This window comes from Pinus tabuliformis, chromosome 5_1 (assembly GCF_031772625.1).
Source record: "Pinus tabuliformis cultivar Carrire ecotype Pingquan chromosome 5_1, CPIR1, whole genome shotgun sequence".
In the NCBI taxonomy this organism is placed as follows: Eukaryota; Viridiplantae; Streptophyta; class Pinopsida; order Pinales; family Pinaceae; genus Pinus; species Pinus tabuliformis.
This window is the reverse complement of record NC_142305.1, coordinates 331,558,018-331,576,230: the sequence shown is the minus strand read 5'-3', so window position 1 is coordinate 331,576,230 and position 18,213 is coordinate 331,558,018. Positions and strand designations below refer to the sequence as shown.

Genomic DNA, 18,213 nt, shown 5'->3' with positions numbered 1-18,213 from the left:
CTACTATATAACATCATTAAAAAAAACTCTCCTAGAAATAAACTATTTTGAAAAGAATATATAATGATAAAGATTAATTCGTTAACTCTCCCAAAAATAAACTATTTTGAGGAGAATATATAAAGATAAAATTAATTCATAAACGAGGAGAATATATAAGATACAGATTAATCCATGTAATATGGCAGCCATATATGAGCACCGTAACATGAACGTAATCATACCGCTTGACTCTATTCCTAACATCATGGTGTGTAACTAAGCAGAAATATAACCCCATTCGCGCAGGCCGCTTAAGTCCCTACATAACCCCAACAAACCTAAAACGGCGTCTTGAACTCGATTATCAAGATTTAACCTCCGCCGTGTACTCTGTGTTGATCATTCTCGCTGCTGATTAAAGGAAAACAAAAGTTAAGTATATACTCACTGAAATTGGGAAATACAAATTACTTCCGATCGGAAGCACTTAATCAGAAGCACTTAATTCATTGCAGAGGCCGAAGATGTCTCACAATCCTTCGCACCTGCTTCCCTCAGGTGATGTTTTGTTTTCCCCTCCTGTAACATCTAGAGGTCTTTTCAAATTTCAGACTTCTCTGGGGTTTCTGTATTACATGATGTTGATGAGTACGGGTAATGGGTGCAGAGCTGATAGACAGATGCATAGGTTCGAAGATATGGGTCATCATGAAAGGCGACAAGGAGCTTGTGGGCACTCTGAGGGGCTTCGATGTTTATGTGAACATGGTGCTTGAAGACGTTACGGAGTAGTAAGTTCCAACACATTCAATATGCCGAAAACAATCATCTTTTGTTTTGATTTTTTGGTTTTTTTGGTTGGGGTTTGTTTAATGTATATTGTGGAGTTCTGTTATTCTTATAGAAGCAAACACTGTGATAAAAGGGTTTTTGGACTTTTAGCATCGAATACGCGTTTTCGGTGTTGTAAAAAATAGTGTGATGTTTTCCATCTCAATGGGGTATATATATATATATATATAAAAGAGATGCCTATGGCAGTTTGATAAGACGAAATGGCAGTTTGATAAGACGAAATGGCTAAGTTGTTTGATATAGAGATGCAAAGCCTCGGATTGCTCTCCACCTACATAGTGTGTTTTTTTGATTTTTATTTTAATGTGGTAAAGAGGACAGCTATGGATGAATGTATGGAGACTGATTCATCATTGTTATTCAAAGAAAATCACTAACAATCACTCCATCTGAAATGACTTCCTGGTTGGTGGCTTACACTCTTGATGGATGCCTCTGGGTTTTGGGCTCTTAACCAATTTCATTATGTCACATATGAAAAAAATAAGCTCTTAGCTAAACAAAATTAGTTATAAATGTGACTCCAACACTAAAAAACAGTTTCAGCCTAAATAATATCCACAAGTAAATCAGTACCCTTTTAATCATCACAGAATGCCACCTCCAGTGAGGTCATGCACTTTCTAATAACATTTAACCTTGATCTCGTACTTGAAACCAGATAATACAATGCCACCTCCAGTGAGGTCATGCACTTCTAATGACATTTAACCTTAATCTCGTACTTGAAACCAGATAATACACATTTTGCAGTTTAACTTCTTGATTAGAGGGTTTTGCTGATTTTTCTTTTTCAAGATCCTTTTTGAAGTTTAATTTATTTTTTAATTTTAATTTTGATTATGATTTTTTTCTTAATATTTACTTTTACAAGCATGCATATGAATACAAGAGGTTGTCTGAATACTCATGCCAGCGATATCTGTCAAGACTCAAAACACACTTCAACTATGCCACGTGCTACTGTACTATCATAAGGAACGCCGTACATAGCCTCGATAAACCCGCCTAAGTGTGGGTTTAGTCATATCAACAATTCGTTATTACATGCTTAAAACGACCATAAGAAATCCAAAATGGAATTTATACATTTCAATGCATAGAGCATGACAGTCAATTCTTAAACAAGGATGCCTCGGATTTCATCCTCATCATCAAATATGCTCGCAGAAACTGAAACAGGCCCTCTTTGAGGTGCTTTTGTTGCAAGTTGTCATTTGCAATGTTGAATTCATGCCTCAACCTACAAGTTTTTGGTGAGAGGTCATTAAACATTTGGATTAGGGGGGCTTGTTATTTGATTTTTCACAGCACGACGCGTCCTTCGCCATGTTGAGTTCATCCCTCAACCTACAGGTTTTTGGTGAGAGGTCATACAGACTAGGTGGGCTTATTATTTGATTTTTCACACCACAACTCACTGGCATTCCATTTTGTCCAGACATAGAGGGATTGTTGGAGAATTTCAAGCATCTAAACTTTTTGTTGAGCAACAATTCCAGTGACACCTACAAGCTGCTGCATTATCAATTATTCCTCAAGTTATTCTTCTAAACTCTTAGTATTTTTACTATTTATTCTTCCTCTTCAATCTGGAGTTTGTATGCAGTGTTGTCTAGTCTGTCATCTGGGAATTAAAATCCACAATGAAAAGTCATAAGGTTTCCTCCTTTAAACTCACCATGTCACTTTTGTGGGGTTTTCTATGCTACACCAACGATCAGGACAGGGAAACAAGGTACGTTAGGATGAGGTCCTAATATGGTAAGGGTTCATTTTATGTTGTTACTAGGGAGAGTTAGAGGGTGGTTGTTGTTGTGGTGGTGGTGGTGGTTAATGGTCTAGGTTAGTCAAAATAGGGTGGAACCTAAGTTGCATGAAATGTGGAGATGGATTGTTGAAATATGTAACTAGGTTCGGTCTTCATAATGACATATGTAATCGTGATTTTATGTATTTAATGAAAAGAGAAAAATAATTTTATTATTTGTATTCTTGAGGCATGGGTTTCATGCTGAAGGGAAATTTATTTTTAGGTGAAACACTCATTGAGTGCTTTTAGGTTTGTCATAAAGTCAATTGAGTCATTGTCATGTATTGAAACTTATTTGGGCATGTTACATATTGTAAAGAAAAATATATTGAGTCAAAATAGAGTCAAAAGACCCTCCAAGACCTTGTCATGGCACAAAGATCAAGTCGGCCTACATGAAAGGACAAGTCGGCCTCAAGATAGCAATTCGTACCCCTCACAAGCCTATAAATAAGAAGGAATTCAACTTCATTTACACACTCACTCAAGAAAGTTCAATCTCCTCAAGATAGATGTTGAAAAAGGATGAAGAAGAAGAAGAAGATCAAGATCGAAGTTTTTGGGCCTCTCTCTTTTTCGTTAGGGTTTCTATTGTTTCTGGGCTAGACGAAATTATGAAGATGCATCAAAGCTGTGAAGATGCAAGGTCGAAGTTGTGAAACTGCTAGGTCAAAGATGTTGAAGTTGCATCAAGGTTGAAGCTATGAAGTTGCTAGGTTGAAGTTGCTGACACTGCATCAAGGTTGAAGCTGTGAAGCTGCTAGGTTGAAGTTGCTGAAGCTGCTAGGTCGAAGTTGCAGAAATTGTTGTTGGGGTCAAAGTCGCTGGAAGGTCGAAGTTGCAGAAATTGTTGTTGGGGTCAAAGTTGCTGGAAGGTCGAAGTTTGTTGCTGGAAGCTGTGGAAGGAAAGCTCATCAAGAAGGATGACTTGGTCTTGGTCAAGGGTCATATGCCTTGGAATTTGTCAAATGAAGTTCTATAAGAAGAGAAGAATTCTAGTGGGTTTTCCTCTCAATTAGAGAGGTTTTGGCCTTGGCTGATCGCCTATATCTTATGTCCTATTGTCTCATTGTTCTTTATGATTTGGTAGTTGTTTGATGATAGAGAACACTAATAATAATAAATGAAAGAAGAAGTTAATTAAGTAAAGTAAAAATACATCACAAACAATTATCAAAGTAAGAGAAATCACCTACACTTGTTGCCCCCTAGATTTCTCAACATGGTATCAGAGCAAATGTGACTACATCAAGGAAGGGCAACACGAAGAAGGATACTCTAGGGCCGAAGTATAAAGAGATCATCTTGGAAACATCAAGAGCATCAATCATCAAGAAGGACTAACCCTCTCATCATATTGAAAGGGAATAATTAAGAGCATCAAAGAAGACCTCAAAACCCTAGTTCATCCAACGAAGGGTTCCACACTTGAAGCATTCTAGAGAAACTCACACATTCCACAATCATTATCACGAGGAAGGAAGAGCGAAGCTCTTTTGGGTCTGTTTTTTTGGGCTATATTCTCCACATGTGCGAAGTATTAAGACATCCTTCTATAGCAGTAAGTATCGAATTGCAACCACCATCAAGGATCAAGTTTTGTGCCAAGAAAGGTCTCCTTTGCAAGCCAAAATAACAAGAAAAAGAAGTCAAGTCAAGCGAAGTAGAAAGGAGGCAAATTTGTTCATCTTCTAGCCACACGTGTGAACTAGGGTTATTGAAAAATTATGAAGAAAGGCCAAAATTTGAGGTTGTGAAACAAGTTTAACTAACGTTGCCTTGAAGGAAGAAAAGCAGGAAAAAACGTTGTCATCATCATCAAGGAATCAATGTGATCTCCCTTTGAGCCAAGGATCACTTTTGAGGAAAGACATCTTCACCAAGAAGACATCTTCTATTATCTACATAATCATCAAAATCAAGAAGGCACCAAGTTGAAGATTTTACCATCTAGGAGTATCTTCACTTGACAAGTAAGTATTTTTATATCTATATATGTCAAAATGACTTCATATTGCAAGGAGAGCAACAAATTGGTTGGGTCGTCAAACCCTCTTGCATGGAAGAAGAAGATAGATTTGATCCTCATAGAAAATGAAGTCGTTGGTCACGTTAAGGGTTTAATTGTAGAACCATAGAAAGAAGAAGCTTAAGCTCTACAAGATGAAGATATCAAAAGAAGAAGGAATAGTCTCATATTTTATGAAGGTGTCATAAATAAGAAACCAACTCCAAGAGTTGGGAAAAATAATGTCTAACAAGGAAATGACTACCATAGATCTCATTGCACTACCAGAGGAATGGGCCAACTTTGCATGAAGCATCTATGTGAAGATGGAAGCTACTCCATTCAATCAACTATGGTCATTGTGCAAAATCAAAGAAACAAGGAGGAGGGCAAAAATCGATGTAGGATCAAGTGAGCGAGCTCAAGCATTTGTTGCCATGGCTAGAAAAAAAGGGAAGTTTGGGAAGCTTGGTCCTCAGAAAGAGAAGAAGAACATGTCGAAGGTTCAATGCTATCGCTGTCATGAATATGGGCACTACAAGAGAGATTGTCCAAAGCTCAAGAAGGACAACAACAAAAAAGGAAGGGAAGAAGCCCATATCATTAAAGAAGTGGAAGAAGCTGAAATGAAGAAATTCAAGAAGGAGAAAGTAAAAGATCTCTATTATGATTGAGATAGTCTTCCTCACCTAGTTCTTTTCAAGTTTTCTGTTGTAAAGTATAACTATCATGGTAGGAATCATTAGAAGCATGATAGGATGCATCATGTTAGGAGATGGCATCATAAGAGCATACGATTGAAAGCAAGAGCTCGTGACATCATCATAAAGAGGCATGAAAGATGGCTGAAATAAAAGTCTATGGCTGTCACCTCTAGAAAGATGTTGCTCATGTTAACCTCATTAGAAGCATAAGTAGTACTTATGGGAAAAAGAAAGTCATCTAGTATAGAGCTCATTATACGTCATTCAGAAGGAGCATTTGCAGGATGAGGATGATCAAGATCCTTTGTTGGAATCGTCATTGGAAGGTTCACCTTCTGGAAGAAGCAAGTGTCTCGCCAGGAATTCCATCTTGTATGGGATTCATGGGATGATGGTATGATGCCAAAAGACGTGAAGCAGGTCAAGGGATTGAAGTTCTTTCAATGAAGGAAGTTGCCGAAAGAAGTCTAGATGACCAAAAGAAAGAGATGAGGTATGTATGCTTGTACTTGATAAAATAGAGTCATGTCATATGGTTGTAGATATCATGAATGAGTGCTCTACCTCAAGAGCATGACCAAAAGAAAGGATCTCCTCCTGTGAAAGGATGCATGAAGGCATGGTTCACACATTGACTAGATGAAATCAACATAATATGTCCTTATATGAAATATGAGGTGGTTGACAAAGTCGAAGGAACTATGATTGAAAGTTCCTGGGAGGAAATGTGTGAATAAAGAAAGGAAGAGATCATGAAAAATGCAACTATGGAGAAGACAATAGACATCTAAGGACTAGAAGATTTGACTATGATTTCTCAATGGGAAAGATATGAAGATCCTGATAAGGTCTGAAAAAGAAAGAGACCCTTGACGTCGTATTTCTTTTGGAGATGTGTCAATATATATGCAGGATGATGACGCAAGCAAGGAGATGTTATGATGAAAGACCATCACAAAGGTATTTTTGATTTAATGTTCATTTTCTATTTTTGAACAATATCTGGATGGGCTAATGCAAGGCTGTTGGCATTATGAATTAGGTGTTGTCCTTGATGGCAACCTACCTGATGAGTTGTCTTTGATGACAACCTATTTGATGAATGGCAACCTATTTGATGAGTTGTCTCTTGATGGAAACCCGAGGTGTTCACTGATGTGACAGAGTATTGTGGATACAAACATGTTAATTTTAGGTATGTTCTATGCTTAGAGCAATTTACTTCAATTTTTCATATTAGCCCAATGACAATATTTAGATTAGCAATCACATCAGCATGATAGTAAAGTGTAGATAGAACATAAACATAAACAACAGAAGATAAGCCAAGACAAGAGGACACAAGATGTGGCACCAGCCAGGGACAAACCCCAATGTGGGGAAACCCTTGATCAATTCTTCTTATATTTTTCAATAGTTCAGCACAGAGAGAGAGAGATAGAGTACAATGATTTGAAGTCAATACTTGACTTGCTAAACAGGAGATCAAAGATCTTCTCCGTAACGTTGACATAATGAGGTTGCATATCTGATACCAAGGACTGAAGATATGCAGCAGATGATAGGCTTAGAATAGCTCAACCAATTACCCAAAATACTGAGGCTTTCCTTCAATGAGATTCTCCTTCCTTCGCTGCTTCATTGATCATGACAAGGCTGCTAATCTGGCACCTTTCATATGCTGCAAGGACTGGTGCATATCTTGGAAAACCTGATCACTGGTTAGGGCACAAACTCAGTGTGCTACAACACCCTAAACACACCCCACAGTCCACCTATTTACTGCGGATAGCCTTCATACAATCCTCCAATGATATGCTGCCTTATAGGGCTGCTTACCTTCTGAACGCAGCGACTAAAAGGCCTCCAATTGCTGGCTATGGCTTGCGGCCTAGCCCAGCAGTGGACTGCAACTTAGGTTCCTTCAAACAGTGATCCAAACAACCCTTACACAGCAGCCCCTAGCTCCTCCTTTGAGCGGATTCTCTTGCCCAACATACCGAGTTCAAGAACAGCTTGATCATGCCCAAAACAGTCCACGCTGTCACCTACAACAATATGGATTTATCATTCATCATGATAGCGGCTTAGGTGATTGCAACTAGGTCTCTTTTGAGCTGCGTATGAGGTCTCCTTCTAGGCTGCAACTAGGCCTCCCTCTTGCTGTGACTAAGCCTTCTTTTGACTGCGTTTAGAACAACTTTTGACCAGCGGATTATGTCTCCTCCTGTAACTGCGTATTAGGGTATAATTGCTGCGGAGTTAGGGTCACTCTTTAGTTGTGAATTAGGGCTCAATAGACTTCGGATATAGGCCTTCTTAAGCTGCGGATTAGGGCTCCTTTGGACAGTGTAGGAGCCTCTCTTCACTGTGGTTTTATCCCCTTTAGGACAAAGAATTAGGGCCTCCTTTAATCTGCGTCTAGGGCATCTCTAGTTCTGCGTCTAGGGCTCTCTTAGAAGACCCTTTCTTCACTGTGTCTAGGGCTTCTCCCTCTAGATCTCTCTAGCCACCAAACCCAAACAACTGGAGAGAGATCTTAGGAGAAGTGTGCGTGCAGAATGAATTGAAGACCTCTTCTCTTTATAATAAAACGTTGAGGATAAGTTGGGGTAATTTGGTTGTTGGTCGACCTTGACAATTTGTCAAGTAACACAAATAAATTCATATCTCCATGAATACATGTCGGAATCAGATGATCTTTAGATCAATCCTACACCTCTCGACGAGAGGAATCCAAGAAAAATATCAGCTGCCATAAATAAGAAGACCCATATGGAGTTTGGCCCTAGTTTCCAATTTTAACACTCCCTCTCAACTAGGGAGAACTCCATCTGCTAATCCATCTGCCAGTCTGTACTCTCTACCATCAATGCAATGCCTTGCACTGCTTTGCTGAACTATGAAGAAGAAGAAGTGATCGAGAATGTATCATATCATTCTCTACTAACTTGAAGTCAGTCCCATATAAAGAGAGTGTCTTGTAACACTCTTCCTGATCCGAAATCAGTTCCAAATAAGAGAGTGTCTCATACCACTCTTACTGATCCGAAATCAGTTCCAAATAAAGAGTGTCTCATACCACTCTTATTGACCCGAAGTTAGTTCCAATTGATCCCAGATCAATATCATCCTAGCATAGGGATCATCTCATTCTGACATGTACAAATGGAATTATGAATTTATTTTGTTTATGGACAAATTGTCAAGGTCGGCCAACAAACTAATGTAGGCTTAGAAGCCCAACAATCTCGTATGTTCATCCTCAACGTTTGATATGAATAGAAGGTGCCTTTGCCTCATTTGGACATCACTCATCTTCTCATACATCTCTCTCTCCTCATCTGTTTGGGTATGGATTTCTGGGCTCCTCTCTCTCTCCACACGTGCGAAGAAGAAGATAGATTTTTTGTTTCAGCGTTGATTGAATTTCAGGAAGGGTTTGACCAACAATGTTGACTAACAATGTTGACCTTGTTTGACTGTGATTTTGGTGGGATAATTTCTGTTTGGGTGGGCCACATTTATGGGCACAAAAATCAAGGCAATCCATATTGTTTTACCAACGTTGACTGTAGAAGGGGTTGACTGCTGTGTTGACCAAGTTTGACTGAGTTTTTCGAGAGATGACTGTTGGAGGCCGAGTTGATTGGGTTTGACCGAGCTATTTTGGAGGTCAAATTTTGCCTTGTTGACCAACATTGACTTTCTGGTTAGGGCTTCCTGTGGCTGCTGTTTGATTGGACATATTTCACTTTGATTGGGCAAGTGAATATTACATATTGTACTCTTTCTCTCTGCTGAACTTTTGAAGAATAATAAGAAGAATTGATCAAAGGGTTTCCCCACATTGGGGTTTGTCCCTGGCTGGCGCCATATCTTGTGTCCTCTTGTCTTGGCTTGTCTTCTACTGTTTTATTTATGTTCTATCTGCATTTACTGTCATGTTAATGTGATTGCTAATCTGGAAATTGATATTGGGCTAATAAGAAAATTGAAGTAAATTGCTCTTAAGCATAGAACATACCATTGTTATCTAAAATTAACACTTTCAAATGATGAAGAAGGTGAGTCTGATCAAGATTTTCATTTAGTTATGGCATTTGAAGATGAGTCTGATGATAATTTCATTGATGCCCTAGAAGAAAAGGATACCTTTATTGAAAACTTTCACAGGGACAAATCAGATGCAATAATAGTTACAGATGTCAACAAATATTCAAATCTAAGAGAAAACCGCTTTCTAGTGATCAAGAATGAAGAAGACGAAGCATCATCAGGTATGGATTCTTGTTCAAGGTGTGATCCATTTTCCTGTCTATGCAACAATGATAGTGAAACTACCGAGTTTGCACTCATGGGTAAAAGTGAAAGTAAGTCTCTTGAAGTACCAGATCAAGGCAAATTAGAATCAATAGACAATGCAAATGTGCCTATGCTAAGCAACATAATTATCAACAATAGAAAGGAGAGATGAAACAAAATCTAATGAATCTCGATGTTTGGCATCTAGTGTGCAATGGTTACACCAAGTTTCCTCTATTAGACAAGGAAGTGCAAAAGAACAGTGAAACTTTGAGTAACATCTTTTGTAGCATATTTGATTCAATATTGAATAAGGTTATGCTTTATACTATTGCAAAGCAAGTATGGGACAAGTTACAAGCAATACATGAAGAAGTCCCAAAGGAAGATCCCACAGGTAATCTTATATCTAACAATGTGTTCAAAATGACAAATGGAGTTGCTGATTCAAAAGAAGACAGGTTAGAAGAAATTGTTTATCTTAGAACAAAACTTTAGGTAAAGTAAAACTTTGAGTAACATCTTTTGTAGCATATTTGATTCAATATTGAATAAGGTTATGCTTTATACTATTGCAAAGCAAGTATGGGACAAGTTACAAGCAATACATGAAGAAGTCCCAAAGGAAGATCCCACAGGTAATCTTATATCTAACAATGTGTCCAAAATGACAAATGGAGTTGCTGATTCAAAAGAAGACATGTTAGAAGAAATTGTTGATCTTAGAACAAAACTTGATCTTACTTTGAAAAGAATGATAAGTTGCAGGCTTATGATAACAAGGATCATGTTGGTATGGCATCTAACCAATATTGTGAAGGTCTTGAAGCTGAGGTCATCTCTCTAAGAGCAGATCTTGAAAAATCAAATAAGCAGAATGAAGATCTACTTCAAGTTTTTGAAGAACAAGAGAATGGGCTGAAAGAAGAGATTCTCAAATTGAAACAACAAGTGGAGGAAGGAAGAAAGATTGAGGAAATATTGAAGAAGCAGGAAAAGCAATATTAGGTTGAGGTAAATATCCTAAAAGGTAAATTAGAAGAAAAGGATAAACATTTGCGATTTCAAGATAGTACTAAGATTTTGGATAATATTCTTAGTAGTCAAAGGTCTCCTGCCATCAAATCTGGTCTTGGTTTTCATGAAACTGTTAAAGGTGAATCTAGCTCACAAGCTGAAGCAAGGAATTCTAATGCAAAATCTGAAATGCTCAACAAAGAGATAAGAAGTCAACCTCATCAACAACCAAGGAAAGAAAGTCTTCAAAGGAAATCATTTACTCCTAACTATAGAAGTGTTAATCGATTTTCTCCTCTGATCAATAATGTTGAATGTTCTATATGTCATAATTTTGGACATGTTGTAGCCAGTTGCAAAAGTAGAATGTTTCAAGCTAATAACTGTCTCACAGAAAGATCATCAACTTCCAGGTACTTTAAGGGATATTGTTTTTCTTGCAATATGTTTGGTCACAAAGCCATTGATTGCAATAGAAGGAATATGAAACATATAAGATGTTATGCTTGTAACAAGTTTGGGCATGTAGCAAAAGAATGCAGGAACAAGTCTATGGATCACCGCAAACAATATGGTAAGCAACCAAATAAGAACATTGATATCAGAAAATCTGAAAAAGATGGATCCACCAATAAGCAAGAAAAGGAAGAACATATAAGGTGTGGTCTTGCTCTCTGCTCATTCGAAGACGAAGATGAATGGTACATAGATAGTGGATGTTCTCATCACATGATTGGAGATAAGAGTAAAATGGAGTCTCTCAGGAAAAACCATCATGGTAATGTTATTCTTGGAACTGATGTTTCAACAAAAGTTCTAGGACAAGGTAAAGCCAGAATTAATAAAACTAGAGCAACAACTGATGCTTTGTTAGTTCAAGGGCTAAAGAAGAATATCCTAAGTGTAGGACAAATGGCAGATAAGGGAAATATAATTGTGTTTACATCAACCAAGTGTAAGGTTATGAATGAAGTAACTGGAAAAGTCATAATAAGAGGATACAAAAATCGAGACAAATTGTATGTGTTTGAAGATCGGAATTCTCATAGATATGAGAAAGGATCAGACTTAGAGTAAAAGAAGATTTTGCCTATTGCAGTCTCTTATTCTTAAATGAATATTTCTAACATTCACTATAGAAGTGGTGAGAGGTACTTGACCTCATGAAAAACAGAAGATGGTTATCAGGTCCTCAGGATCAGTGATGTGTAATCTTAGGGGGAGTAATACATATTAATTCCCATGGTTGTTTTTTATTTTCATGCTACTTATACTACTGACAGTGTCTCTGGTGAAGTAACAGTAAACAGGTACAGACATAACAAACTCAAGGGGAGCTGAAAATGTGAAATTTCAGTATTTCACTTTCTGTACGCGGATCTTATGAAGAAAAGGCGCGTGTATACACGAGTTCTAAGCTACGCAATCGTGTATATTTTGGCTTAATTAAGAAACAATGGAACAGAATCAGGAAAAGTGTCTGATATGCTTCAAGTCAATTATCAATTGCCTTTTCTGTTCTGATGGTTGAAGGTTATAGTCTGTTGATGCTATTTGAAAGTGCTTTTGGCTTGTATAAGTTTTTGATGGATGACTGGTTGATGATGATGCCTTGATGATTCTTACTGATATATGAAATGATATTAGATCTGACAGTGAACAGTTGGCATAGGTTCAGGGGGGGCATTTGCTATGCTTCTAATAATGCATTGTTGGCATTATGTTTGCTTCATACATAATGATTCTTTGGTGTTGCTGCTTATGTTGATGAAGTTCTTGAATGATGAATTTGCTATGATGAACAATTGATTATGTTGCATATTGATGAAGTGGTGTTGGTGTGATAAATCTTCTTATGAAGAATTTGGGCCAAGAAAATGATGTTGTGAAGACATGGTCATATGCTACTGCTACATCTGTTGAATGATACTTGGAAACATGGCATATTGAAGAATGATGCTACATTGTTCTATCTTATAATTGATGATGAGTTGCTGTTGACATATGTCTATGGTGCAGATCATATGTGGTGTATGATAGTTGCTGATGACTATCATGGTCTTTTTGGGGTCTTTGGTCTTGATTATGAATGTCTTATTTGTCATTTATTGTGAAGGTCATGTGAAGACCTATGATGTACTCATTGTAAAATTTAGTCATGTATGGACTATTGTGGTCAAGTCCTTTTGGACATATGATGTAATTTGTAACCGTACTGTGTTTGGGAAGTTGATGTAATAATGATGTCAAATATGTAAACCCACTGTGATTGGGTGATTGATGTAAGTTTGAGTCCTTGGTGATAGGACAAGTCCTATGAGTCATAGAGTCATGTACTTCAATGTACATCTGTCAGAGATTTCAGCATGTGCCCAGGGGGAGCATGATCAAAGATTTTAGCATGTGCTCAGGGGAGCATGATCAATGTTCATACTCAGCAGTTCAGATATGGAAGTCTTTATTCAACATTGGTCAGCCCTTTGCCCTTGATGCCAAAGGGGGAGAGCAGTTTGGTGTTTCGATTGGTGTTTGACAAGCTTAGTGATTAGCTTGATGTATTTACAGGTTGCAGTGACCAAACACCAAAGTGGTTGCCATCAAGTCCAAAGGGGGAGATTGTTGGCATTATGAATTAGGTGTTGTCCTTGATGGCAACCTACCTGATGAGTTGTCCTTGATGACAACCTATTTGATGAGTTGTCTCTTTATGGAAACTAGATGTGTTCACAGATGTGACAGAGTATTGTGGATATAAACAGGATGTGTTTATAGATGGGACATAGTGTTTTGACAAAGGCATGGCAGTTCAAAGGAATGATAAAGTTGGAAGTTCAAGAAGTATACGCGGGTGCTGTTAAGCAAAGCCGCCTACACACGCGAGTTTAAAGAAGCAAAGGCACGTATAGTTTCCGCACCATGGTATTCTAAATACCAAGGGTACTTACCATGGTATTGCCCTGTGGTATTGAGCCCAGTAACAGATGTTTTGATCTTGTCTAAGAAAACCATCAGTTGGAGTATGGTTTTGACCTGTGGTATTGAAAAAGGCTAAACTATATAAGGTGATGAAGATCAATGTGTGAAAATGGTGTGCAAGCGATATAAATCTTATGAATAGTTAGATATGAAGCAAATATGCATGTTATGGGTTATTGATGCTTTGCTTGATCTAAACTAAGTATGCACCCGAGAGTTTGATGATAGATCGGATCTAATAGATCTGAGATGACAATCATGATTATGGGATGATTTGATTTGTGTTGACGGTGTCTTAACGCATGAGTTGTCCATGTATGTCAAGATCTGAGTATGTCTGAAGTTCTGTGTTGCAATGAAGATTTGACTCTGAATTTGCAGATCTGTACGCGGGTTTTATAGCCTGCAAGGCGCGTGCACACGCGGATGTGTTTTTGGTAAGTTGCGTACACGTGGGTTTGGTTTCTGGAAATTGCGTACACACGTGGCTATGCGTTGAAGAAAGCGCGTACAGAAAGTAGGGCTTTTTGATGAAAGGGTGTTTGATCAATTTTATCAGTTCTGATGTGTTTCTGCTGTCTGTCTATGAAGTTTTCTTATTGATCCGGGTTTAAAACAATGATGTTTTTTTATTGATTGAAGAATGTTGAGATAACTTGCTGATTATGATTGAAGATCAGAGACTATTCTGTGATTGGTTTTGAATGTTGTAGTAGATTTGAGTATGATTTAGTGATTGTTTCAGAATGGTAGTGATCTAGTTTTCAGTTTGCAGAAGTTTAAGATCTATACGTGGGTATGCTTCATGAAAGACGTGTACAAACGCGAATTTGTTACTATAAAGTAGCATATACATTTTGACAGATGGTTGATCAGGGTTTGCAGTAATAGAATCTGGTTTCTGTGATATGCAGTATGATGTTTGATGTTCTGGTTACAATGATCTGACTGTTCTAGTTGATTGGTTGAGTTTTGATTGAGTTTCAGTTGATTGGGTTTTAGTGATTGGTTGATTCAGTTGTGTTAGAAATTGATGATTGAGTTGCAGCGATGAAGTTACAGCTTATGATTGATGTTGAGCTTAAATGTTGTTGATGGGTCTAGTCTGAAAATTTGATGAAACGTGGCCTACAAGTTATGATGTGTTGTAGGAGGTGGATCTAGTATGAAAATTTATGAAATGTGGTTCCCGAAGTTTGAGGGAGTTGGAGCTTCCTTCCAGTAGCAGTTGGAGAACAAGTGAAGGTTGTAGCCTTCTACAGGCCGACGCCTGTGTACTGGTATGAGTGTACGCCAACACAAAAGCCAGGGGGTTGGAGCTCCCTTCCAGTAGGCGCTGGAGAACGAGCGAAGGTTGTAGCCTTCTGCAGGTGGGTGCCTGCATGCTGGTATGAGTTTGCACCAGTACAAGATTGTAAAATATTTTCTTTTTATTAAAAAGAAAACAAAGACAACAACAATAGGTGGTTTTTTTATCGCATTGGGTTTCCACTTTAAATTTTGGTGTTCATGTGTGTGATGGTTTATTTTGTTCTTACTGCACATAGTTACTATCTCTCTAATGTTTAATAAAGTACTGATGCACTGGTTGAAGATAAATGGATGAAGAATTAACTGAAACATAAGTTTACTGGATGTACGCTAGTTGTCTTAAGAACAATCACATACACACGTGGGTTCCTTTTAGTAAAGTTGCGTACAAAAATCAGAATATGAAATGAAAAGTTTTTGATTTTGAAAATACTGATTCACAACACACCCCCCCTTCCCCCCCTTCCCCCCCTCCCTTTCAGTATATTTTCCCAACAAGGGCTACCAAAGGAAGAGCTGTAGATGTCATCTACAATTGACACTCATGTGGTAGGATGAAAGATCCCGAAGGAAACATGATGCAAAGAAGGTAGCAAGGTATGAAGGAAAGGCCAGATATGGACTAATGGATCACTTTCCAATGAAAGAAAGGATGACATGACTGACATGATTCATGAATGAAAGTGATGGATGGTCGATGCCCTACGAAGAAGTCCCAAAAAGATGAAGACTCTTGAATAAAGAAAAAGAAGTTCATGACATGGAAAAGAGGATCTCTTCAAGCAGCTGGTTGTCCCATGATTTCCACCTAAAGCGCTGCTGGAAGCAAGTCCCTAGTCAAGAGGGAAGTTGGTCAAGTCCTTGATTAAGAGGGAGCTCGGGTACATTCCTTGAATGGAATGGGCATATCCTCCCTAATTGAGAGGGAGAGATAGGCCCATCATTCTTGTCTTCACCTGGGAAGATAGAATGGAGGATTAGGTAAGCATCTGGCATTCGATACTCTTTGGGGATGTGGTAGGGCATCCAAGATAAAAGTAGTTGTAGAGGACCGATATTCTTTGAGAACTGGGAATCCAAGATAAGGATAGTCCTAGTGGAACATACTTTTAAAGAACCCGGGTCGGGTATGTTTCCAGAGAGACAATGATGAGGGTGTCTATAAATCATTGGTCTCGCCAGCATTGTGCTTTGATCTTATGGAGAGATAGAGTTGTTTGTCAAGGCCTTGTATGTGACAATGCTGGATGATATGATGCTATATAGATGGGTTACCAATCCAACCCTTCTTATGAGAATTCTTTAGATTGAGAATGTCAAGTACCTTGTATGGATTATGAATACCTCCCTAGTTAAGAGGGAGTGTTGAAATATGTAACTAGGTCCGGTCTTCATCATAATGACATATGTAATCGTGTATATATTTAATGAAAAGAGAAAAATAAATTTATTATTTGTATTCTTGAGGCATGGGTTTCATGGTCGAGGGAAATCTACTTTTAGGTCAAGCACCCATTGAGTGCTTCTAGGTTTGTCATAAAGTCAATTGAGTCATTGTCATGTATTGAAAACCTGTTTGGGCATGTTACATATTGTAAAGAAAAAATTATTGAGTCAAAAGACCCTCTAAGACCTTGTCATGGCACAAAGATCAAGTCGGCCTACATGAAGTGTTAAAATTGGCAACTAGGGCCAAATTCCACCTTAGGACAACTCATTTGATGGAGATGATGATTGCATTAAATTCCTCTTTTCGAGAGGACCAAAATTGATATAAAGATCATCTCATTTGGACAAGCAGAAGTGTGATTTTGAATTTATGCCCACACATGTGCAAATTGTCAAGGTCGACCACATCATCATGTAGGCTCAGAAAGCCCAATGGATGTGTCACTTCACCCTCAACAACTTGTATAAATACAAGTGACCTTTCACCTCATTTGGCATCTTCTTCACTCACACATTCTCTCTCCTTCTCTCATTGGTTCGTACTACATTGGGCATTCTTCTCTCTCACACGTGTGGATCAAGAAGGACAAATTTTAGAAGTTGAATTACAGGGCCGAAATTATAGAATTGAATGCAAGTTGACCTGCGTTGACCAACACCTTTTGGTCATCATTTGACTTCGATATTTTGGGGATATTTCTGTCTCAGCAGGCCACAACTTTTGGCACAAAAACCAAGGTTTTCTGAGCACTTTGACCGCAGAGCAAATTGCAGGTTGATTGCAAATTTTAGGTCAATAGTTTGACCAAGTTTGACTGTTGACTTCGTCACTATTTTGGGTTGACTTTGACCTCTTGATCAGGCCGAGTTTGATTGGGGAAGAGCTAAGTTACCAGGATTCGGATACGGATACAGATACGGATCCGGATCCGGATCCGGATACGGATCCGTTGCATTTTTGAAAAGGCAGGATCCGGATACGAGGAGGATACGGCAAGTACAAAAATATATAATAATATTTTTTAAAATTTTAGAAAATACATTTGATGTTTAAAATCAAAACCATTCATGAATCAGAACATTAGAACTAAAATTATTAGATAATTTATGAATTTGAACACTGAAATGATGAAATTTAAAAACTAACAAACAAATGAACATATAAATATTAATGCTAACATATTGATATAATTGTTAAAATAAAGTTATTACATAAAATATATATTTTTTTAATTTATAAAAATTAAAAAATATTCTGATTTTTAGCAACCTAACATAAAGTTATATAAGTTATGATTTATAAAAATAAAAAATTTAAAATAAAATACAAAACATACGGTTTATTAAACATAAATATATTGATTTAAAATAAATAAATTAAAATAACTTTATTATATATATTAACATCCAAATAAACTTTTTAATTAAATCAGAAATCTTTATATTATAAACTTATTTAAAAAACATATTGATTTAAAATAAATAAATTAAAATAACTTTATTATATATATATATATATATCAAGCAGATGGGATACGGCAAGTACAAAAATATATAATAATATTTTTTAAAATTTTAGAAAATACATTTGATGTTTAAAATCAAAACCATTCATGAATCAGAACATTAGAACTAAAATTATTAGATAATTTATGAATTTGAACACTGAAATGATGAAATTTAAAAACTAACAAACAAATGAACATATAAATATTAATGCTAACATATTGATATAATTGTTAAAATAAAGTTATTACATAAAATATATATTTTTTTAATTTATAAAAATTAAA

At 37.2% G+C, this 18,213-nt stretch overlaps 1 protein-coding gene across 1 annotated transcript in view; it reads left to right on the top strand.

Moving 5' to 3' along the window:
* The first annotated feature begins 218 nt into the window (after nt 1-218).
* Nucleotides 219-18,213, top strand: part of LOC149164733 (sm-like protein LSM5) — a 71,169-nt gene continuing 53,174 nt past the window's right edge. The window contains exons 1-2 of the mRNA XM_089432175.1: nt 219-540; nt 650-773. Of these exons, the coding sequence (XP_089288301.1) occupies nt 507-540; nt 650-773 (158 nt within the window). The 5' untranslated portion in view covers nt 219-506. The remainder of the gene's footprint in view (nt 541-649; nt 774-18,213) is intronic.